General features: G+C 36.0%; 1 protein-coding gene across 1 annotated transcript in view; it reads right to left on the bottom strand.

Annotated features, from left to right (window-relative positions):
• The window catches only part of ptprga (protein tyrosine phosphatase receptor type Ga), a 256,694-nt gene that overhangs the window by 86,778 nt on the left and 143,244 nt on the right, over window positions 1–26,672 (bottom strand). Inside the window, exons 3-4 of the mRNA XM_088636210.1 lie at window positions 13,460–13,639; window positions 10,552–10,700 (exon numbers count right to left, since the gene is read on the bottom strand). Coding sequence (XP_088492336.1) covers window positions 10,552–10,700; window positions 13,460–13,639 — 329 coding nt within the window. The remainder of the gene's footprint in view (window positions 1–10,551; window positions 10,701–13,459; window positions 13,640–26,672) is intronic.

The following is a 26,672-nucleotide window of genomic DNA, read 5'->3' as shown; positions in this document are numbered from 1 at the left end:
GTATGCATGCTTTGTATTCACAGATGCATGTAACAGTTATCATCCGGCACTAATAATTCATTTTTATCTTGGATTGTGTTTGCAGGACTTCCAACTGCATAACAGTTTGCTGCTCAGGAGTGGCCTACCATTACCAAACACTGGACAGAAGGGAAACAGTGCTCTTTTCCGCCTGTTTGGCACAAAGAGGATGCAAATATATAAGAGCTACAGATCTTTCAGCAGAGCTGGAGAACAAAGAAGAAAGTCAAGTTTTTATCTATTAAGCTTTTGCTTTTCAATAGCAACTGAAAAAGATAATTTAGTGCTGAGAGTCTCCATTACAGCACTGGTTCAATACAACTGATAAATCTCCCACTCTTGTTTTAAAAAAAATAATTAAGCTTATTCTGGAGCAAAATCATTTAGGCACAGATGTACACTAATTGTGTGGGTGCAATAAACCTGTAAAACATTTTCTGATGCCTACTAGAAATTTGCTACTATGCACTGTGTGGAAAAATACAATAATTTGTGATACAATTACTAAAAGTGATGCAGAATATTACATCAGAGTAACAACAAGGACACAGCGTGTTATACTGCTGTCTTCACTGGAATTTTAATAAAACTTAAAAAGAATGTCTTCTTACTGTATGTTGGACATGGCCAAGTAAGTCCAGCAGAGAACTGTCAATGTATACAATATATTTGAAATCACTGCTTGATATCAATTGTTATTATTCACACCACCCTATGCTGCCTGTAGCACATCATCTATCAAAATATTTAGAAGAAATGTGCAGCTTAGATGCAGTTAATCTGATATGAAGTTAACCACAGCAATTCAGTTTTCTAAAGCAATCCTCTAAACACACTTATTTGTTCTGTGACAAGTGTTAACAAGTATTTCACTAGAGCATTATTTAAAAAACACTGGATGAACTATGTGTAAATATGTTAATATTTTAATAACTTTACATTCTGGAATGTGAATACTTACCAGTTGGACATATTTGTTTTATTTTATCAACAAGACAAAAACTCAGTTGCTGAAGACATACAGTATACTGATATACTGTATTTCACAACACATATAGGAGCCATTTTAGTCAGATTGTATCCTCCAGGATAAGCTAAATCTTTTTATTTCTATGTTTTATATTGCTGTAAAAATCCTTCTGGCTTGTACAGAGCAAGTATTTTCAGGAGTAATCCCAAGATAATCATAGATAGGTGCTTGATGCATTCAAAGAGGATTCTCTTTGCAAAATGTGCTCATAAAATCCTGTTTCCGAGATGGTCAGTGAAAACATCTATTTAGTTTCTTACAGTCGCACATGGACTTTAAAATTCTTTCATACCTCACAGAGATGCTTTAACATGCATGCTCTTTCATTCTTCCATTAAATGTACAAATACACTCACATAGTAAATACAAACACAGAGTGAAACATACATTCAATTTCTCCATACACATTCTAAAATAGTATCTTTAGTGCATCAAATAATCCTCAGAATGGTTTTCCATTTCTTCAACTGCAAAGGCTGTAGAAAAGCAAATCTATTCATCAATGACAATTCTTATCTTAAGATATCCACAGCACCGTATTTTGGGGGGTTGCTTTTTTTCCCTCCTACTGATCACATGGCTTAATTTACTTTGCACATCTTATCTGGTGCCAAGGATAAAGATTTGTGAAACCCTTACAGGGTGCTAAAATAAATTTCCCATGGCACTGCATTATCAGCCCAGCTAGTAAAGATGGGAAAGGCCTATCAATGATAAAGTGAATAATTCACCTGAGGAGCATTGCTGAATTAAAATAGAAAATGTCACTTTTCACAATCCAAAAAGACTCCTTTCAAAGAATTGTCATCACAGAGGTAAAGAATGTGAAGGCAGATATAGAAATTGATCGTTTTCAATGAAAGTAGACCATCATTCTGACAAGTTAGTGATGATCTCCCTTCATCTAAACAAAACTTATACTGTACATTGATTTCATACTGTAGAACACACCCCACATGCACAGATCTCTTTTAGTTGTTATATAGGTTTATATAGTTGCAGTAACAATAATAAAAAAGTAGAGATTTCCTGAAGGACTTCAAACTAGTCTCAAGAGATTGCAGGAAAAACCCCAAACATGGACAAAATTGTATTTAATTGACCAAACAGTTATTGCACAGGAATAGTTTTGATATGGAATCGATACTGACCAGAAAATAAAAAATCAGCTTTTAGTTGGCCAGGTCATTCCAGTTTATACAGAATACTATCTTGTCTCACAATTGTACTGTTACTAGAGTGATACTGATGAAGTTTAGAATTAACTGGCCAAATTTTGACAAAGGGCAGCTGCCACTACAGGATACTGAGCAGGTGATTACGTGGTTTGATTGATTAAAGTATCAACTTGTATGTGAGGTTCAGTTCTGAAGCAGGTCTGGGTGTGTTAAAACTTTCAGGTTAAAGTTTTAGGATAATCACTGCAACACTTTTCAAGTTACTGTCTGTTTAAGATTTATGGAAAAAAAACAGAAATCAACAGAGGCTGCCATTATGGTTGTTGTTGGTGCTAGAATTATGCCTGTATGATTTGGAAATATTGGCATGAGCAGTTTGTGTGATTTCTCAGAAAGATTTATGATCCTCTGTAGGTGTAGAAATTATGGCAGCAACTACTGAGGAGCAAGCCTGAAATAAAGTTTGGCAGGTAATGAATCCACCAAATTTCTATTACAACAATGCAGTGGACCAGTTTATAAGAATACGTTTTTAAAATAAACAGCTCAAGCCACCATCTTGCTTGCTGCAGAACTCCCACTTTTTCACAAATTTAACAGCTTCTATATCCTAGTTAATCTGCCTAATATGAAGTTTCAAGGTCTGTGAACACAAGCAGTTTCAGAAGTGTGAAGGAAAAATTAATATACTGTAGGTTTACACTACTTAGAAACCTAAGAATAAAACAGGTAGGTTATATGGCTTCACTCCAAATATATAAACATAGCGCAACAAAAGTAACGAGAGAGAAAAACCCAAAATGTATATTTAATCAAAATAAAATCTTGTTTATTTAAAAAAAGTAATTACACATGTTTTAAAAGCATCAACAATGTGTGAGTTCTTAACCTTCCTAGGAAGGTCGTTTCAGAGGTGAGGGGCCATAAAACAGAAAGTATGGTATTGTATGACAATGTTTTGATACATATAAGAGGTCATTTTTGACAAAGAGTAAGAAGATTTGGATTAACTCCAGATTTGTGATGAAAAGGGGCCTTTGTGGCTACTTTCAAGCCACTGTATGTAGCTTTCAAGCACTTATGTAGATTGCTACATAAAAGCCGCATGACCACAGCACCTTAAAAATCTGCAATGCCTTTGTGGAAAGCTAAATTGTACATGTAACATTGTTGCACTGGCAGTTCTTCTCTAAACAGGCCCCAGGTTGCCTGGGAGTTATAACTGCGATTCTGGAGGTCCAAGTCATGGTACCGGTGTCTAGAGTGCAGTTCTTCGATCCTATGGGTTTTTGACCACGACCACTCTGGCCGCTGGGAACTTTGTAGGCACTTCCCAGACAGCAGTGAATTGTGGCTGCTGGATCTCGTGCCATGGAAATATGAGAGCTACTGTATCTAGGTTCCACAGAAATGACATAATCTACTAGTAACAGGCTCAGTAGCAATGAACTCAGTTAGATTTGCATTCTGATAAATAAAAAAGGACACAATGACAGGTATTCTTGACACAAGGAAAATGTAGAATCACACCTAACACCCAGGTTTCTTTGCAACCTTATAAGCACCAGCTGTACTGACATAATGTGTAGAGCTCAATAATATGACTGTCAGTGTAATTGTATTCTGTGTGAAAAAATGCTGCAGAAAAAAAGACTTGTATTAAATATTGACAAAACTACCAATTTCACTAATAAACTCGTCGATGATGAGTACTCCTTCCTATTCCAATGTTCTTCGTGCCTTTAAAGATTGTGCACAAAGTACTGTACCGTAGGTGACAAATGCTTTCATTGCAATGAAACAATCAAGGTGTTATAGCAAATTCAGAGGCTTCCATATGTCAACTACAAAAACCCTTGCAGCAATTTATATTACATACTGAGCATATTAGCTACCATTTGTTGAGTTTATAGGCTTACTTAGAAGTAAATGAACAGCAGGCTTTCACTTAACCACAGCATCTGAAGCCTTAATAAAGAACAATTAGAAATCACTAGTAGCATTGACATGAATAGTAAACCACAGTGAAAGCTAATTGCAACCAAAGATTTTTCTTTGTGTTTTTTTTTCTCTTCATCAACCTACCACAAATATTTAGCAAAACATTACTCAGGACTGTAAATGGAGAGTCTTTCTGAAAAGACCCTGTTAATTTAATTATATTCATCAAGTTTCTTTAACAAGCATGGGGTTGATACCACTGTAAATGTTAATTTTCCTTCCATGTGACTGAACTTTTGAATTCTCATTTTGAGGGCTAAATGATTTCAAGGTTCCAAACATTTTATGTTACTAGAGTGATATAGACAAATTTTTGGACCCATATTACTTTTTTGTGGGTTAATAAAGAAAAAAGAATTTATGAAAAGCTGCCAATCTGAAAAGTGGGATACTGTATGTCACAAGAGGAGTTATAGAAGAACAGCAGGTTAGTGGAGAACTTCATTAATGCTGGCATACTGTAGATTCTTTACCTGGCATGTAGCAGAATTAAAAAATAATCCAGTAAATAAATCTAGCTAGGACCTCAACAATCTCTCAGACGTGTCTGAAAAATATTAATAATTTCATTTTTATTTTCTTTACTGTGAACATGTGTGTATGTTTAAATAAAGTTTGCTATTCAAATATGCAGAAAGCATTTTGAAAGCAATGTGCTGTAAACAGGAGATCCTCCTGTAGGCTTCCTAAACCGCTCGGGAAAGACTCTTAAGTGTCTTTTTACTGTCATTGTAAAATCCAAGGATTAATCTGCTATAAAAAGAAAATTCTGGCACTCTGGAACACCACAGAGGTGCAGTAAATAAGCAGGCAATGCTGCAGCTCGGCAGGTTTTTAAGTTCCGTTCAACAGATGTTACTGCCACCCAAGCCTGCCATCAGACGTCATTAGCAAAGGAAACAAAATCATGATTGGGTAATGATCTGTCAGGTTTACTGTTCACTGCCATGTTAATAATAACTTATAAAAGTTCCTCTAGAAACCCTTTTGTGCTGATTAGTCTCAGATGGTCCATTGTATGCAGGTATGTGGCATCCTAATGCACATATGGCAAGACACAGCTCCCTGATGACCACTGTGGACGAGGACAGTCTGTCAGTGAAAGACATTAGCAGTACCACACGATGTAAATATACGCTGTTAGAATGCTGTACCTTCCCCCTGGTGGCACATCAGCTTTCTAATCAGCTCCATTGCCTACTGCTCTCCTCTATGGAAGACCTGTCGATCACCGTGAAACAGGGCATCTCTGTGTCCATCACGAGGTGAATGTGATCTGTCAGGACACTGCACATCACAGCTACCTGTCAGTACTCATCTTCCGTTTCCATCATCTGCTGAAACTGACCGCGGCTGGCATTTGGCAAAAGGGATTGTCCCTCTGCCACCGTGGGTGCCAAGTTTAAAGAACAAGGAGCTGCATGTACATGTCTAGGGATTTCTAAAAAGGCAGAGCTCCTCCAAAAAGACATTTGCGAATCTATTGGGTTTTTTGGGGGGGATCAGTTTCTTCTAGGTGCAACCACACTGCACAGAAACCAACAATGCTTTTTAAAATGTCGTTTCAGGAAATCCGCGCAGCACGAAAACTGTTATTTTATATTCTCATAAAGATGTGAAGAACAAAGAGATCTGATGGCGTCAAGTAATGGCAGGCTAGGCGGATGAGCTAATGAGCAGAAAAAAGCTACACCTTGAGATTCATTATTAATGTAAAATGTTACTCTTAGCTATAAATATTACTGAAGATCTCTTGGAAAGCAGCACACATTCCAATACATGTTTTTTTCACAAACTGTATGACCTCTTCTAATATTTTCCTTTGTTCTTAAACTGGCAACATTTATCTCACGATGTGCAATTATTCCAACGGAATACAGGAGTTACCAGTTTAATTTAGCTTATGAGACAAGATAATATCAGGAGATAAGCTTTATATTGTAGCAACACATTTTGTATAGAAATAATTCTACCGTTGTAAATTTCTTTATGGTTGTACTGTATATTTTCTTTAGGTATACTCTTTATTTATTTTCTATTTTATGCTATATGCTGCTAGAGACAGCATTTGTTGAGAATTTTGTAAGAAAATAGAACTCATCTTTTGCTCATAAAACAAAAGGTAGAAAACACTATGCATAGCTCTTATGCTTTGAAATGTGAGCTGACATACAAAGAAAGAGAATGAAACCTCAAGAGTTGGAAAAAAGCTAATTAATACATTTTTATGATGCAAAAATTCTGAATACCCTGAGCTGGGTTGGCAGGTCTAAATTATAAAATGGTGGTGCTGTCGGTTGATAACATTAATCAGCCTTAAAGAAATGTTTTGTGATTCTAGCCACCCTAGACAGTACATCACCCTCATTAAATCTATGAAAGACTTATTAGCTGAGACATGATTCAATTTTGAAACTCTTCAGACATGATGGAAATTCTGGGCTGAGACCGTAAATGACACCATTCATGAAAAACGCTTATACAGATTTATTCTTAAGACTGAAATGAACCCGCCAGGGCATCTCTGTGTAACAAAAGATCTTGTATAGTAGAAGGAATCAGACTTCACCAAGCTTTGAATTCTGTGCTTTAAATGATGTTAAACTCATAAAATGAAATGACTCACTTCTCTTAATGTGCCACTATAAGAAAAATAGCAATCAATAAACTTAAAAAGAACAATTTGTTGCCTCTTTAATATTTAAATCTTTCCAGGAATAACATAACTCATTCTTTTGTACTCTTTGAGTAAATACTTTTAAAATCATCTGTCTTTGTTCATCCTTTTTACAGACTAATTACTGTATTTCTTTGATTTTCAAAAAGCATAACTAGCCCCCACTAAACATGCATATTCGGTCACCATAATTGGCTCCTTGCTGTCCATAACTGCAGAGATTAGTTTAATAACATCTCCTTAATTTAAAAACAAATGTTCAGACAATGGAAATGTCCTCAACATAAGAGAAAACTGCCTGTGTAAATCATATTTTAACATTTACCGAGTCTCTTCTCTCATTAATATTTTATTTTCAGCAGACTTTCAGTAGAGACCAGAACAGATTTCTGTAATGCACTTTAGCTTCAGCTTTCCTGTCCCCCCCCCAAAAGAAAGATAACCAGACAAAGGAAAGTGAAAGTCTATCCCAACAGATTCTGCCAACAGAATATTAAAGACAGTCTCTTTTCTTCAGCCTCTATTGAAACCTTGAAGGATAAATAAAGGGAAAGGTATGTTGTTAATAGGAGGAGGCCAAGAAGGCCTGACGTCTAAGAGAATCAGAGATTTGAGGCCCTTCACAGCCAGCTGTTTAATTCAATTCCAGTCAAAATCGGTGGCAATCAAAAGTGCTGTGATAAGCCACAAACGCGGAGTTAAACCGTTATCCATTAAAGGGGCGGCACTTCTCTGGGAAGGCAAGACATACAAGGTAAGAACCTCATGTGATTTAGCACAGGTAGCAGAACCACAGAAATAAGAAAGATGCACCCTGACTTTGTGAAAAAGGGCTTTAGCTCTGGTGGCTTTATGGCGAAAACACCAACAGCTGTACTTCACAGAAAGAAAAAAATCTAAATCTTTGATCTTTCCAAATGATTTTTCAAGGACAAAACATTGACTTTTCACTTCTATTATCTGATGACAACAGCATGGGCAGCCTTGAGAGTGGAGTCAAGAGGCATTAATCCCACTTTACAAGTGGTTTCACTGCAACAGATGTGGCAGGTCACTGGTATCTGTCAATCTGCAGGAGGCAATAAAATTCTATACTCAACAACGGAGTTGTTAACTAAATTACACCATGCCAATTGGATTATTCAAATATCACTGTCCCATTCCAACTCAACTCATGATGGGAGGCACAGTTGCATAATATAAATTATTCCAAAATATATATATATATTTTAGTTTAATATTAAACCGATAATATGTAAGACGTATTCATCTGATAATTCATCTGGCGTTAGGTACATTTAAGTTTTTAAACACCCTCTCCAAAAAAAGTAACATTCCCTATTGCCAAGACTCAAGAGGAACAATATTTTGCAAGAACGCTGCTGCATAGGCTTTGGAAATTCACTTTAAGCTCAACAGGGGGAATACGCATTCAGAGGTAATCAACTTAACCATCTGCAGAGTTTATGACAATGTGGTTTTAATAACTTCTTAATTTTACTGAGAATTTTATACCATTTTGTTCCAAACCCGAGTTATTCATTTTCTGTTTAACAGCAAAAAGGACACATTTCCCATTACATGTATAGAAATAATGTGTGCTCCTCAACATGAAGGACAATGCAAGGAGCACAATTACTAAGCATTAGTTGTGTTAATACCAATCTATACCTACTGTATAATTACAGTCATTTGGGGAGGTCTGTGTGTGGGGAGAGGGAGGGAAGCCCTTAAGGTACAACAGAGAAGAGTGGAGATTTCAGACTGTGATGGGGCCCTTTAATTAGAACAAAGCTGCAAGACTTATATCTGGGAATATTAATAAATAATAAAGATTGACAAGCAATATTTCTAACACCAGAAGCTTTATAGGTTGTCTTTTAAGAGATTTGTTTCTCTCCTGTTTCCGGTACACTTGTAAAGTTCCTTCTACGAAAACTCCCCATTTATTTTCCAGTAAAAGGTTTTTTTTCTTTATTGTCCGTTTGCATTTTTACAGAACCCAGTTGATGGCTCTCTGCTATTTAGACCAATGTCAACCCACAGTGAGGCCGTAACCAGCAGAACTCAATTATCTTTTGGTCCCCGCAGAGTATCTGACTGGGACCACAAGATGAAAGCCATTTCAAACTCACCTCCCATGCAGTCATAGTGCCTGTTCTACCAAAGCATTCCCCAATAATATTCAGAAACGTCATAAAGGAGCTCAGCAGTGCCTGCAACAATAATTGTCTGACCAAACTATGCTTGAAAGGAATTGTAAAACATGTGCGTTAATAATCCATCTTATTATTATTAATATTACCACAGTTCTTCGAAGGTTTTTTTAAAAGCGGTACTTTGTACTCAAAAACATGTAAACTAATGACAACAACATTAAATGCAGCCAGAACTCTCCTAATGAAGAAACCAGTTAGCACTGACAGATGAACCTGATGGCACATTAGCCTTGAAAAGCAATAATAATAAAAATAATAAAAAAACAAATAGTATGAACAAACAATAAGGCACTGCATTAAAGCTGACACCTCTAATTAGTTTCTGTATTCAATTCATCCTCCTTGACTGAACGCTAATTGTACGTATTTCGTTTCCTAGATGCCTGGCACCACTTTGTGCTTGTAGATGGGGGCTGTGTGGGTAAGAGTGGTCTCATCTGCATTCTCCTGGGGTCTGCTGTAAAACAAATAGACTTCCGAGCTGCATCTGGATTTCTAATTAAGTTCAGAAAGCATTCTGTTGGAAGTGCACAGGCATTTCAGAGGTATCAATGGTACGTGGCCCCATGCATCCTAAGAATAAGCTGTTAGGACAGAGCCTATTCTTGGCAACCCTTTTCACCTCCAGCACATTATGAACATTTTTATTAGGGGCAAAGTCATCTTGAATCTTCTAATGCTGCAGATGGCGTGCAAATTTCTGGGATTTTAAAGTACCACAGTCCACATTCCTTAAGGGATTAGTTTATTATTTAAGGTAAATGTTTTAAGTCATATTAATTAGCATTACATTGCTCTAAGTACAGAACTGTAATTAGTAAAATATGATTATTTTGAAAACCCATAATATACACAAATGAGTTACGATACGAAAACATTTGAGACAAAGCAATCTGAGCTCTGACAAAGACCCTCACCTAAATTTAAGGTTTTTATTACAATAAAACGTGAATAGATGGTTTTGTTTTCTGTTGATCACTGAGATCAGTAAGGAAGATAAATGATAAAAATCCATCTAGTTTTGTCATTTCAGGCACTGGAACAATTATATTTTTCAAACAATTTCTCCCAAAGACAACCAAGGCTCCAATTTTAAAAACATAACTCTTAAAAAAAGAACTAGAAGAATTAGAACATTTTTATGTAAGGAATCCTTCCAAAATAAATGTGAAGGGAATAACAGGTAAGCAGAAATTAAAAAAGAGGGCTACAGAGGTTCCAAAGGTAAAGAAAAAGAAAACAGGTGCTTGCTGGTTGAAGAAGAAAAAAATTAACTTTAACAAGTTGACTCATACATCACATCATGTCTGATCAATAAATGGGAGTCCCCTACTTTGGAATTTCACTATAGTACAACTTAAGTGACACCAGAAACTTTGACCTGTTTCTCATTCTTCTTTGTTCTGAGCAGTCCGCGCCTCTCACCTCAACTGGAAATCTTCTGCCATTGATGCTGTGCTCAGAGCCTGCTGAAGCGTTACTCTGGCCCCAGTGGAACTCCACTTTCTCAGCTTTGAACCTGCCTGGTAGGCCGGCACCACTGACAAAATAATCATCCTTCAGCAAGATAGCAACTGCAAAAAGAAAATATGAATAAAAGTTCAGAAATGTATAACATGACATCGACACTGAGGCACATGGATCCACAAGAAAAAAAAGAAAAGGAATACACCTAAAATTGTGGTGGGGAAAAATATGTATACAATAAGTGAAGATGTCTAGTTTACCTATTTAGAATCTTCAATGAAAAGAAGAAGAATACTATGTAGCCTCTATAGCGGCAATATCTTCTACTATTTAAAACCTGTTTTTCATCACCTTTGTTATTTAACACTATTGCATGGAAATAAAGGCGAATTTCTTTTCCTCTACAGTTTTAGACATCAAATTGTATTTAATTAACCATGGTTCTGTTTAATTAATATCTTGATTGATCCTTTAAACACATTATCCTTTTTTTTACACATTATCCTGCTTTTCATTTGAGATTTCTACTATACTTAAAACAGTAAATGTAAGGAACTTGCATGTTCACATGGGGAGGCCATAGTGACCCCCTGACAATCCAATGCAGAATAAGAGATCTACTGTGAAAAAATATTAAGATTCAATCAAATTAAGAAACTGTGTTCTAATTATCCATCTTCCAAAAATGGCATTTCTGGGGAATGTTACGTTTTGAATTTTATTTTGAAGTTTTTATTTTATAGTTCCCATTGATAATCCTGCCACCAAATGTGTCATTAGAAATCTTCATAAAATTCAAGAACATTAACTTTAAGGCAGAGGTGCAGAGTAATATTACAACATCCCAGCTATTGAGGAAAGAAATTCAGTTTAAAGTAAGATGAAAAGTAACTGAGTTTCATTCCCTACAGATAATTATGTTTTTGTATCACTGCTGAATAGCACAAATCCAAACTGAAAACAAGCAAAACACCAGCAGCGGTTTAATACTCATGGTATATGGATCTTGTAGATTCTTAAAACAATATACTGATGGTAGTTTAATTGATCAGAGGGAATATGGCTCTGGCGAATCTACTGTAAACATCCAGAGGCATTCCAGAAGATTATCCTACTTATCATACAATGCACTGTAAGGGATGGAAAAATCCAGCAGCTGTAAAATATTTTGTTTTCGGTTTTAATAATTTGTTTCGCATGATGTTGCTGATTTAGAGCCATAATCCTGAGCAGAATACTAACTAATACAAGTCCAACTTAAAACCACAGCCACAAAAATGCTTCAATGCATCATTAGCAATGCTTTACAGTGCATAAAGAGGAGAAAGAGGAATTATAACTTAAACCTAAAGACCTTGAATAACACTATGTGAAAACAGGAGCCCATGTGAAAAGAAATCCTTCATCAATCCAAATTCCTTTTCAAAGGTGCTTATAATAATGAATTCACTATCATGTCTTTGATTTCTGACATAACACTGATGGGTACAGCAGGTGCCCAAAGTAAAAACTGGAAAACAATGGGGGGAAAAGCAGTAAGAAAAAGGATTTGAGTAAAGGGCTGGATGCAGTGTTTAAAAAACATTCAGCTGTCTTCAGTAACCGCTTAGTCTAAAACGAGGTCATGGTGAACCAGAGCCTAACCAGGCAGCAACCAGAACTCAGGGATATTGCAGGGATGCTTTTAAAAACAATAATTAAAAATAATATTTTTAAATGTACCACCTTTGCACTTTCAAACACAGAACCGAATTGAAAGACCTTGTTTGAGTGTACGGCACACAGTACTGTTTGGTTTCTTTTTCTGAATAGTGGAGGACACATAAACAATTAATCAGACTATAAGAGGTCATTTTTCTTGTTTTACATGAATAATTTAATGGATAATTAAGAGGCTGTGATTTTAAATGTTGCCACGATTGTTTATTTCCCTCCATTTTGCTTCTAGCCGGGTAATGTGACACAGAAAACAGCGTCCTCTCTCACTTCTCCTGTCAGCTGCACATTTTAATGTCACTGCCAGCCGCATCCCTCAGCTCCCGGACAAGACCTTGAGAATGAAAACCTCGATCAAAATTCTGTGCATGCTTAGAAACCTGGAAACGTATTTTTCATCTCCCCAGGTTTGCATGCTTTCTCCTGAGGGTGAGCAAACCAGAACAATGCCTTCACTCTTATCTGAGCTCTTCTTCACTTTCAAAAGTTATAGATATTTATCCTGTTATTAATAAGCTGCTTTCTTGTCCAAAGGTGATACTCTCCCCTGACTGTAACTGAATAAAAACCAAAAAATCTTCATAACTCAACCTAAGAGTCTGCATTTAAAAGACTGATGTTTTCAATTTGCAGTGTGGCATTATTTTGGATGCAAATATACAATGACCTAATATATTCTGAGTCTCACTTTGGGATAGTTTCCTTGACACTTGGCTCCAGGTTTACCCTTTACCATAAAGACCTCAGCCTTGCTTAATTTATTGTCCTGTAAACAGTTTAGTGACATGTACAGTATAGTGAATTCAAATGAATGCAGTAGATAAGAATTACAGCTAACCATAAATGGCAGAAGAAGAGAACAGTGTTAATTTTATAGTGTAGTACTGTATGCAGACCTCTCATTTGTGAATTTAATACAATCTCTTAATTTAAACACAATTCTGTAAAACCTGACCTTCCACCATGATGGAGGAAATCCATTTTGCTCATTATCAAAATTATCATTAAAAAAACCACCTCCACATCTCATAACTCATCTTACCTAATGGTTGATCAACTTATTTTAAATCAACACTGTTGCTATACAGGATAAAATGTATTTAACATAGAGGGGAGGTGAGGTGCGAGTAGAAAAGTAACTAGATCTTACCAGTTTTTCCTGTGTTCTTCATCCAAGTCTTATTTGATGACTCAGTATCAAAACCTTCAAGGCTTAACTCTTGATTTTCAGATGAAACTTTTGCATCTTGGTCTACAATGTCGATGGGAGACTGGTGCTTTCCACTGCAATCTGGATTTGCTGAAACCCAACTGTCAGGCCCATACGTTCCTGAAAGGATAGATAAAAAAAACAGGAAACGTTAAAAAAGAACTGTTGTAAAGTAATATCATAGAAGACGAATATTCATTCTCAAAGACTAAGATCACAAAGATCACACATCTGTGCTTTTGGTCATATATTATAATACATCTGACTACTGATATATCACTAAATTATTAAACTTGTGACACAGTGTCATTCAAAAAATAATTTTGCTGAAACTGAACTAAAATTTTGTCCATCATTGCATAAGAACATGATTAAGTGCCTTGCTGAGTAATGACCAGAGAACGCTGTTAAAAGCGTGCTCTTGCAGAAATTGCTGTCCATGAAGCTTCAGAGAAGTCTTCATCGTATCCCTGTCATGCACAGTGAGCAGACAACACGGAGGAGGGTTGCATGGGGAGGAAAGAACTCTGGAACCATTGCTTTAAAGGTCACAGGCATCTGAGTTTGCCCAGTCTGATGAAAGTACACGGAGGATTTGATGAAAGCACAAGAACTGCACTGATCCTGTTTGAAAAGGTTAAATTCCATGTAATAAATACTATGAGATCGAAAGTCATTTACAGTGAATATTTCCAAACTATAGCCTGCAGCTAGAGAGATCCATTCCCATACTTGTGACAAAGTTCCAGCTGAAGGTTAACTATCTTAATACAGACTGTACTTTTAGAGCTTTTGTTGTTTCACAAAAAAGAAATGGTAACTTTTAAGTACTTTTAAAACATAAAACAAATCAGCTTTAAAGTAAAAAACTTTTATGACAAAGCAGTAGAAAAGAATGTCTCAGGTTTACAATTTCAAAACCATTAGTTTTTTTTCCTTAGAAAGCTTAAAAATCATTTTTTTGCGCAATAGAAATATAAATTAAAATGCAAAAACAGACTTAAGCCAATTAAATCTACTTTTGTTATTATTACATAACATATTTAGGGAACAGCTAGTGTACAGTTCACAACAATGTAAAGAACCATATTTTCTAATATAACTAAGCTTTTAAAGTTAGTTTTTATTATAGTTTTATCCAAATATGTGGTAATTAGAAACCACAACAAATCTGCAAATGACTAGGTGAGTTCTGAATAATTTTAATTGCAATAACACTTGTAATCTCATCAATAAAAATAAACTTCTTAAAATGCATCTGTTTGAGGAGGCACTTATTTTATTTTTTAAGACTAAATTAGCTCACTATATAACCAAAAGGAGTAAAAATGGTACTGTTCATGACAAGAAACCTCTGCTGCTTTGGGAGTGCCTATATAAAGATCTAGCACAGCATTAACGAGTGTTGCTCACAGCAAGACATTGAGGGGATTCAACTTTAACAACCAGCTGAGTTATCTTCTGTTTTTATTGAGCTGACTGAACTGAAACAATAACAGAATAGTCCCAAACAACTGGATAGCCAGTTGTGCCATTTTATTGACAGCCTATTGGAATGTAGTGTAACCACTCAAAATCAGATGCCTGATGTGAGTAATCAGAGTGACAGACCTCCTGCTGTTTTTCATGGCCCTGCTTTGAAACAGAGAAAGTGGCTGTTCCGTTACCTCCGGAATTTCATTCTTTTGACCCATCAAAGAAATTATACACAGATCAGAAGTGTATATGGGGTGCAGGACTCACAGATTAATGTAAAAAGAACTTCATGTTATCTGCTGCATGTGTACATTGCTTAGCAGTATAATCATTTGCAATGTACAGCATTTAAAAAACATATGTGTGTTTATACAAAATGTTTTCCACTGCTATGCTTACTTTGTATTTCCTATGGTGTCACATGTATGAAGATCTTAATATATTTGCATCAAAATAAATCTAAAGAAAATCAAGGCCACTGAATAGAAAACACTTTTTTATATGAGTTGTGGGAGAATTACCAGCTATTGAAACAGTGGGGCAGAACCCGAGTTTACTTGGTATTGTCGGTCAGCTCTGTCACTTCTCAATAAGAGGCAGTCCATGCTTTGGGACTTCTTAGCACAGATCTGACAGCATCTTGTAACACGAGATGGTCAACATTTGCCTTTACCATTGAAAAAGAATCGTAAAGACATCTTGTCGAGTCCTCTTTATGTGTGCACTACAGTGTATGTGAATACCATAAGAATGGTGTTAAAGCATAAAAGATAGAATAGAATGTGGAGTCTTGTGTTTTGATGTCAGCATTGATTGTCAGAAACTGAGTGGGATTGATAAAGGATGCATTTTACATTCCAACAGTGTATGTTTAGACATTCAACAATACCTCAGTAAGAGGAGAACAATTTTGAAGACAACAGTGCAATTTGCTCTTAAAATCTAGCTAAAGTTTATTGAGGCTACGAGTTTGAATAAAAAAGTGTATTAATTGTGTTCCACTTGATTATAGCTTGTATATAACTACAAATATAGTACATAAAGGTTTCATAAAGGTGGAAAGATTATATAAAGGTAGAAAGGTTTCAAAAATAGAATCAGCCAAATGACTCAAAAAAGACTTCATAAAGAGGCGGCCAAACAGCATCTTAATATAGCTAAAGTAGCATATTAATATAGCATATTACTTATTAAAATGTTTTAAGGTAATTTTGTAAGCATTTGTGGCTTGACAATGTGTTGGAAGTGTAATGCTCATGTCACTATTAAGATCTCCAGTACCTCCATTGCACATCATGATTTACATATTAGACACTGAGCAAGCCCCGTAATTTCAGTTACTACAGTAACTGCTCTATGCAACTAAAGTTCAACTAAAGCTCAAGTAAATACTGACCTGATTCTTACACAGACATTTGTGTAAGGGAACTGTTTCACTTATTATTTCCAAAAAAACTTTGACTATTCGCTATCACTTGTGGACCAGCAAAAAAAAAGACAAAACTATTTACACTACTGTTAAGGCAACAGATACATCTTTATAGAGTATCTCACTAGTTGTTAGTCTCATTAATTGTGTGCTCTCATCCTTATTACAGTAAGGTGTCACTTTACTCATCAGTGCTGTCTTAAAAGTAGAATTTATGGTACACATGTAGTATGATTCGATTGGGATATTTTGTCTCAACTGGAGACTTCTAAGAGTTATTTTAACCTAACCCCAAAAAAATATTCTTCCAGGATGTCTTGCCCAAAACTCAGGAAAGATATAATATCTGCACACTTATTGAAATTGCGAGGACTATTCTTTAAATTTGCAAGACCTAATTCCTTATGCATTTAACCCAATCAGATTCAAGCAAAGGGGATTGTTTAATTGAAAGCAATCTTCGGCTCCAGGTTTAAAATTAATTTGTCGACAATTTCTCATGCCTAGGACAAGTCTGGGGTACTCTGTAATGCCTATTTCATTAAATTAGGAAGTATCTTTTTTTCTCACAGCCTTGGGGGTATTGATTCTGATCTGGATTTCATACAAAAGCAGGCGCTTCGCACTTCTGTGAATATAACCACTAATGAAAGCAGCAGCCAGCCTGTGTGAAGCAATCCGTCATCTGATTAATACTGCTAATGTGTCAGGACGACTAACATAAAATTTTAACCAGAGCACTTCTTTTGTAATGGCATGAGAAGACGCCTTACTTGTACTGCATAATGTAGTGTAAGTACTGACACTCTATATGCAAATCAGGGCTTCATCATGTTGTATTTTTTACTATACACATATAAATCAAAGCCTTGCACCTTATAAATATTTACTGACACCATGTGAATTTCTCTGTAACTCTTTGGCTTCACAGGTAAGCAGCATTTCAAACAATCCTTTATGGTGAAGAAGGGTCAGAAGAGCTCACATTTCTAGTGTGACCTCTGCAGCTTGATCAATAAGAAGTGATTTCCTAGTTTGCATTCAAATAGCAATCAGTAACACCCACCAATGATATGCTGTGTTGATATCCTTGTAAAATGTACACATACGATGCTCTACCCTTATTAAATAGAAGAAAACATCCAGATCTTTGTAGGAAAAAAAATACTTGAGCATAAAGACAGTAAGTAGCACTTTAAATATTGCAGCAACAGATTGTTCTGCATATCATGGTCAACATTAGATCAGAGACAAAGGTCATTAGGTACCTAACTTGCTCTTATTCTCATTACAATAATTTGCTGATTTACACTTGTTGCTACCATTTTTAAGGTTGAACATATGATACAAGTGCAGAATGTCTGTATTGAGTGATTCTCAATTAAGGACATTTGATGGTTATTTTAACACAGCAGATAGGACCAACAAAAATTGTCTTACTGAGTGCCTGTCACAAAACAGGCAAATAGAGATTTTAGCCGGAGGATTCCACATAATCAGGCTAAACTGGCTAAGTCTTCTCACAAGAAAACCACCAGAATTATCTATAATAAACAGCACAAGCTTAGAGGAAGAGGAGGGTGATGGTGCTGTTCCCTCTCTCTCTGTCTCTCCTGTCTTCCCTCTCTCTTCTCTTCCTTTTTTACTTGTCTCTTTTAATGCTGTGTTCAAGGACACACAATCTACCAAGATTGTGCTAACAATGCTAACAATTTACCAAGAACTTAATTAACCAGAGAAAACCAGAAAATTCCTCTGGCTCTGTGGCTAAGGATCTGCGCCTGTGACTGGAAGGTTGACGGTTCAAATCCTGCGGCCGGCAGAGGAATCCTACTCCGTTGGGCCCCTGAGCAAGGCCCTTAACCCTAACTGCTCCAGGGGCGCCGTACAATGGCCGACCCTGTGCTCTGACCCCAAGTTTCTCTCCCTGTCTGTGTGTCTGTGTCTCCATGGAGAAAAGCTGGGGTATGCAAAAAGATGAATTCCTAATGCAAGAAATTGTATAGGGCTAATAAAGAAACATTATTACTCTGTTTAGGCTTTAAGTAGTGCAAAATTATGTGAACTGCAAACAATATAGACTTTGAAAACATACAGCTCCTAGAACTATAGCTCATGACACAATGAACAAGAAGAAAAGATCCAAGATCAGCACAATTAAACAGCAATACAGTATTTTAATTCTTTATACTTTCAGGGATTAATATCTCCACCTATTATAGAAGAAGTACCAATACAAATCTCTCTCACATCAAAATGCTGATCTGTGACCAGGCTGTGTAAGCTGAAACTGTATGAAGCAACTCCACAGTCATTTTAAAAATGCACAATATTTAATTAATGTTAATGTTATAGATTATTTTTTTTTTATTCACCACATCATACTGTAGCTTTTTCATATGCTGCTGAAATTTAGAAAGTGACAATTTTAGCTATTGAGCAGAGCCACTGACATTCAAATTTCCTCATCTCAATTTTCATGTTCCAAAGTTCCATTTGAGCTGGAGATACGGAAATTGCTCGATCAATTCAACTATAAAATTAACATCCTGTGTTGATCGTACTAGAAGCATATGACCTTTAATATTTTAAAGTTGAACAAATTAACTAAAGAATACGTTTCAGTGACAAAATCAGTTTTATTACTCTGGCAGGAAATTATAAAGGTCTACCCATCTAGCAAGCTTTCTACATGTTTGAATAACCTGCTCCCCACATCAACTCAGCTGACGTTGGTGCTTCCTGTTTGAGGAACACATTGTATTAGAAATATAAATTTCACTCAGGAATTAATATAATTTAGAAATCTTATCATGCTTGTCAATCAGAATAGACCTGAAATCTGTGGCAGATGCAAATGCTTGCTCTTAGTTTTTTTAAGATGACCAACTCTAAGAACTGAAACTAAGCACAAGCCTACAAGTTTGTTCTGTCAGATATGGACAATCAAAGACACAAAAGACCATACCATTTGATGACCTTAAAAACAGATGTATTGAGAATAGAATGAACTATAAACATTTTTGCAGATTTTAGTTTTCCATTTTTTATTTCTTACAGCTTAATGCATTTCTTAAATGCTTTCCATGTGGTAGGATTTTTAATAACATAAAAAAGTTTTTTTTTAGAAACACCAGTGTGATTTATTGTACATATATATGCCATAATTAGTGTATTAATTGATGCATATGATAAAGAATTAAGTACTGTATATGTTTCCACAACAGCACACAAGTGCACTTTGAGTTTTATATAGTCCACACACAAGTTAACTGGCATCAATAAACAAACCCCAATAATGTACCAAGCTGTACTTATTGTCTTATATACAAGAATGAGTGAATACATGTGTGAGCACCCTCAAATGGGTGGTAACTTGTCTGGAGTATAGCCACGTCTTGTAACCTGTCTACCATGAGCAAGTGAAGGATAAGACTTGATGAATGGATATTGGTAGTTTGATCCTGGATGATGGAGGGAACTGTGAAAAAGACTACATGTCCCAGAAGCCTCAGTGATAGCTGACCAAATAATATGGGAAGAAAAAGTCTAAACAAAGAACAGGAAGAAAGCTGCCATGCAGGAATCTAATGGAAATCTAGGTCTGCCAGAGTCTGGAAAAAGGATTAGTTTGGAAGGAATGCAGAAGGTTTCAGATGGGCATCAGGATGCTAACAGCAAGACAACTAGCAAGATAAAGAAGTGAAATTGGGACACAAGAAAGAACTGAAGATTCAGGAAGAAACTGAAGACAGGAGTTTAAGTAAAAAAAAAATAATAATAATAATAATAACTGCTTACACTTATATAGCTGTTTTCTGGACACTCCACTCAAAGTGCTTTACAGGTAATGGGGACTTCGCTCTACCACCACAAATGTGCAGCATCCACCTGGATGATGCGACGGCAGCCATAGTGCGCCAGAACACTCACCACACATCAGCTATCAGTGGGGAGGAGAGCAGAGTAATGAAGCCAATTCATAGATGGGGATTATTAGGAGGCCATGATTGGTAAGGGCCAATGGACGCCAGAGTTACACCCCTACTCCTTTGAGAAACGCCCTGGGATTTTTAATGACCACAGAGAGTCAGGACCTCGGTTTTACGTCTCATCCGAAGGACGGCGCCTGTTTACAGTATAGTGTCCCCATCACTATACTGGGGCATTAGGACCCACATGGACTGCAGGGTGAGTGCCCCCTGCTGGCCCCACTAACTAAAATAGTTTTTGTTGATCTGTTCTGTTGGTGTCTCGAGAGAGGGAAGCAGATCAGTTATCTGGTAATGATTCTCCACAGAATTCTGTGAATATCTAGATGAGATTAGGCTGTGTAGGAGAAACGCGTGCATTTGAGCTCAAGAAGTTTTGAGACTTCAGTCTCAACTCTGCATGAGAAATTTGAATATTTTTATGTGAACTCCACGTCAACCTGTTTTGTGTACCCCACATGATCCCACTTGTTATTGCAACCTCATTAACACTTCCTCCTTGAGATCACAATATACATATTCATTGAATGTTATACAGTTTCTATATATAAGCACTATTAAGTATGTATAACTAGCGTATGCTGTACTAAAGTCAATAAATACAACTACTTTAAATCAAGACATATCAAATAGAAAGTGTTTTTTTAATAGGTTCAGCAACTTCCAGAGTTTTGTTTGTCCTTTATTGTCATTCTATACAGTACCTAATAGTACTGACCTAACCTGGAAGATATATGAAGGAGGAGCTCAATCAGTTTGACAGAATCAGTCCTGATTCTACCAATATACAAAGGACATTCAGCTCCTAGCTAAGTATTTTCTTGTTGCAGCTCAGACAAATGGGAATAATTTAAATATTTAAGCACAAGCATACATGTTTACAGAAAAGGGTTGTTATAAATAAATAACACCTTGAATCCATTATTCAAAGAGTCTTAGACTTCTATTATTTATAAAATAACATGAAACAAAGAAGTTTGTAGTGTGTGTTGCAATTTTATATTAAAATACCTTATTTACATAAACAGCACAAACAAGCTATTATAGTCATACCACTTCATAGTACGAAATTATGCATCTGTCACAACAGAGCCATTAATGAAACTTCAAATAATATTTTACAGCACTTTTAAAGTCACTTTTAATGTCATATCAATCAATTGCTATAGAGGAACAAGTAAAGGTTTATTCCATGCTGAAAAGAAAAGAAAAGAAACACAACGTTTCGTCTGTGGAGCCTTCTTCGGGTGTGTGAAGAAGGTTCCACAGCCGAAACATTCTGTTCCTTTTCTTCTACATATGCTGATGCAGCTACCTACTTGAACTGCTATAGAGTTTAAGTAATCTCTATGTATTCACAGTGTAGCCTTGAAAACCTTTTCAAACGGACAATGCCTAAAAAGAGGTAAACTTGTAAATAATGTGTTAATAAAAATGGGATTTACCAAATTCCTTTTCATTTCAGTGCATGTGTTGTTTTCAGTAATGAGATGATTACTAATTTTCAAAAGTACATTTTGGAAAAACTAAACCAGAAATATATACCTTCTCTATGAATTTTAAGTAAACTACACGCTTATAAACACTGTGGTGCGGTTGGATTAATTAAGTAAGCCGCTTCCAATAAAGATTAAAATCCACAGAGTTATTTTAAGAGTGAAATCCTGCCCTGTCTTTACTTGGTAGCTGACAACTGATTTGTAATTGTGCTCATCTATTGACTTAACAACTCCCTGTACAAAATTAATCTCTGTTATATTTCTAGTATACTGTAAATACACAGTTTGCACAATGTTAGCTCATACAATTCAATAAAATCAGACAGGCAATCAGCATGTAAATTAATAAAGATATGACAATTCACAAGATAGTAAAGCAAGACTGAAAAAGCAACAGACAAAAATGAAGCAAAAGTAGATTATGTATATTAGGCAATCTGTATTATTATTTGTATTGTAGCAATTAACAGTTGTTGTCAGGTATTGCCTCCTTTAAGCAACTGCAATTAGACCAACAGAAATCCCCTGAGTCTGTGCTTTGTCAGTGGTCATGGCAGGAAATCAGTTTACATAGCTGAAACACACCACAGATAAGGGTTATAAACCCAGCTTTCTGAGAAGCAGGTAGCAAGCACTATTTGTGACACTTAAAGCATCACATTTCATCCCATGTCACACAGAGCAATAGACAGAGATTTTATCCAGTAAATCCCAACCTACTAAACAGAAAAGGTCCAGAACTTTATAACTTTCATCGGACTTAAAATGCTAAAAGGATTAGCCAGATCATCTATACTGTATATTCTGTTACATGCATGCTAACAGAGGTGTTTGAGAAAAGTCAGATTTTTCTCACTTATAAGAAAAAGCTCTTGGAGCTGTTCCAGGAAACAGTCAGGCTGTTAATTTCTACAGTAAATTAAGTTTCTGATTTTGAAAGAGTGGAAGAGACTATGCATCTTGTCAGAAAGTACTATACTGTATGATGTGAACACTCGCAAAGAGTTCTTACTACAACTACAAAAATGTCTTCTGTAGTTTGATGCGTTTCTCACTTTAGTCAACAAAGTCTCTGTTACTGATGTTTTTAAAAATAATAAAGAACCAAGAAGCCTAAAATGAAATAAATAAATTAACACAACAAAAATATATATATTCTGGCCATTTAAAGGGAAAAATTGAGAATAATCAAGCCATGGGATTTAGAAAATGCACAATATTGGAATAATAATAAACCATATAAGTCTTTACCTTACTCTAGTTCTCAAATCTGTTACTTTAGACAAGAAAATGCTTCCCTCAGCAAACCACCCCATTTAGAATTTCAAGCTGTTAATTAGAACAGAAGGGTTTGTTCTCACAGTGCAATTCCACCTCTGAATTTCTTACTGCGGTATTGTCTGCAAAGGGTGCTACTTCATTCATTGAGAGTGAACTTTCCACAGTGAATAAACTTATCAGCCAGAGCTGGAATAAATAATAGCACCATAAAAAGGAGGCTGTAAAGCTCTGTCTCACAAGTTTTTGCAGTAAACACCTGCACCAGGTGAGCCTAGAGATGAGTTGGTCTAATCCTGCCAGCCCAGGGTTGCTTTTTAATTAGCACTTTCATTGTCAGGGGAGCTCAACTCACAAAAGTGCAACTCATTAACTCATTTGCAGTTACCTGAAGCTTCACAGATAAAAAAAAGGAAAATGTGTACTGCAGACCTGCAGACTGTGTCTCCTGCACACTGTGTTATTATTTTTATATCTGTCAACCGTACTTAGGAAGTAACAGATTTTAATTTACTGCTATCTAATTTGATAAAATTATTAGCCTGAAAACAGCACAGGATTAGAAAATGCTAGTAAACATTGAACGTTTTGCAAGACATCACACATACATTTCATTTTGTGTTTTCTGTGCTTATCCATTTGTATCTAGAACAAACAATTAAAATGCTTTTACTTTGTATTACAGATGGATTGTACGTATCATCAATAACTCTGTTGACATGAGGAGAAAGAATCGCCCTTAGGGTATATATACTGGTGCATTAAAGCTTTTTGTTACTGAAATGTCACGGTTAGATCCTTGATGCCTAGAGGATTTATTGTGCACATTTCCATTAGGCTTCAATGGTGCCAGCATCCAGCGACTAGTGCCATTAAGATGGTATTACAGCAGGCCGCTCAATGCAGGCTTGTTCCAGGCAAACTGAAAATCCAGGAATTTATTTTGTCAGGAAGTGTGTACATTGCAGAGTGCTTTATGTTGTTAGTTTTTAGAGGGTCCTTGCTGTCACCGTCTCAGGTGCATGTGTGTGCATACTGGCACCTAGCACCTTAAATTAGACATCTTCACTGCCACTTGTTAGGAAAAAAAAACAGTTACAGCAGTTCAATACATTTGGAAGGGAGATCAATGAAAATGTATGTACAGGTATGATGTCACTGTAGTACGTGCACTGCACTGAAAGTAGTAAATACGTTTGTTTAGGACAACAGGACAAGATCAATGAGATCAGTAAATATTGCTGTTTAAATTCCTAACAATATTCCAAATCAAAGCAATGAAGTCCATTACACAAAAATAAAGCATATCCCGTGGTGTAAAAAAAAAGTTTTTTGACTTGACATTAGTGAAAAAGTAGCATTATGAACCTAAATGTTATAATTCATTTTCAGATTTCAAATCTTATAATCTTTACAACACTCACCTTACCATGTATTATAAAGTTAAGCTGTATTTACAGTAACTCTGTGATCCTTAACTTCCGGATATACAGTATGTAAAGGTCCTATTATCATCAGTAAGAAGCACCCACAGGTTCTTGAACGGGCCCTGTCATTTTCCATTCAGGAACCTGTGCTCCTAAACCTGTGGGTTTATGTTCAAAATATGTCATCAGCATTGGAATCAAGTCTACTTCAGATACTGGTACATCTGACCCAGATGTATTTTAAGTTTGACAGTATGGGTTATATATATTTTCTTACTGTAAATGTCGGATATACTGCACAACTAAGAAGATAAACTGCAACTGCAATAATTAACTGCAAACACTCAAGGTGAATTATAGCTTTCTGTGAGAAATTAAATAATCTATTTCAGTGAACTAGATATTACCATCATATATTGCAGGTCCAAATGCTTTTCAAGGGTTGTACTTTATTAATATTCCTTTAATAAAAACAAAGCCACAGTGTGAAAAGTTAAAAAAAAAACGTGTTAAAATAAAAAGCGATTGATCTGAGTGCACAGTTGAAAGAGTTTAATATTCCTCTTCAAAAGCCAGCCAATGCCAGAAATCTAAAGCTTAAACCAACAACAAAAAAAAACAAGGAGATATTAAGATATCACCCCAGCCAGCCATCTACCAATTCTTTGGGTCATCAGAAATAAAAGCCGAGGGTTTTATATTTCCCATCATTTTTCAGTGAAAGCAAGAATTGACTTCAGCTTTCCGCTTCTGCACAATGGGAGCAATGGGTTTATCTGGGCAAAATCAATCCTCATTTACGGACTAACTCTTCGATGCAAGATCACAGCTACATTGTCTTTGAATTACTTCCAGTCTTGCCTTTATAGCTCATAAATACAGATATATAATGTTTATCTGGCCTCAAGCTATTAGTTTTGACAAAGGTTTTCTCTGAATGTTATGCCTTCAAAATACTACAGATTGAAGAAAATGAGCTAAATAAATATTTAGCCACTGCGTAATAAAACCAGCAGGCTCCTTCTAACTGAGATGAGATAAAAGCAATGCTGCGACCTTGCAATGAATTAGTCAATTAACATGTCAGGTATTTTATCATGAATACAATTATGGCACCATTCTTTTTTACTCTGTTATTTTCCACAGTTAATGATATCTTATAAATAGAAAGGCTGTCTGTCATTTTGCATTAATTAGAAAAAAAATGACGCCAGTTTTTTTTCCCTTTTCCTTCTTTCTCTGATGAAGGCTAAAGCATGACCAATCTGCCCACAGCCTTGTTGCTTTCTGGCTGTATCCCTGCAGTACTCACAAGTGTCTTCACAGCCTGTCACTGCGTGTCCTTCTGGTGTCCCTGAGGCTTGGCCTTCTTATCGGTTTGGGCTGGTCATGCTAACGTCACATTCGCTTTATTTGTCAATGGTATTTAAGAAGAGAGGATCAAGACAATTCTGAGGCCAGCAAATAAGGCAAACCAACTGAATCTCATTTCACATCCATACTGTGAAGGGAAGAGAAGGTGCAGTTGCCCTACATTGTACTGTTTTAAAAAAGTACACTTATTGGACTCGCTGTGGATGCATGGCATACGGCTCACTTCACACAAACCTTCAAGACAATTCTTCAAGTCTTTACAGGAGGTTAGAACTTGTACTTAAACACCTGGAGTCTCCATACTTATTAAAGAAGATTGCCCTATGCATCTGTGTTGCTGTAATATTTTCTCACATTTGGCTCAGTAAGAATGTTATTCAGGCTTCCCAGTATGTTTCCAGCAGAAAATCTTTATTCATGGTTCTAGTTAATAATTAGCACCATGATATCCATCTTTGAAACAATTGGCAGTTTTTCATATTTGTTTAATCACAGACTACCTACCAATAGTTTTTAGCTGAGCTTGAACAGTTACTCATCTATGCACCAATAACATTAGGAACCACCCTTAGATACAGTACCTGTCAATAGTGCAGATCCAAATAGCTTTACTGAAATATTTTAAATGAGAAGAACCCAAATCACAAAAACACCTCTTTGCAGTTAAATAAAAAGATG

The sequence above is a fragment of the Lepisosteus platostomus genome, chromosome 6 (genome assembly GCF_059453375.1).
Source record: "Lepisosteus platostomus isolate fLepPlt1 chromosome 6, fLepPlt1.hap1, whole genome shotgun sequence".
Taxonomy (NCBI): domain Eukaryota; kingdom Metazoa; phylum Chordata; class Actinopteri; order Semionotiformes; family Lepisosteidae; genus Lepisosteus; species Lepisosteus platostomus.
The sequence above is the reverse complement of the archived record's forward strand: the minus strand, read 5'-3'. Positions and strand labels throughout refer to the sequence as shown.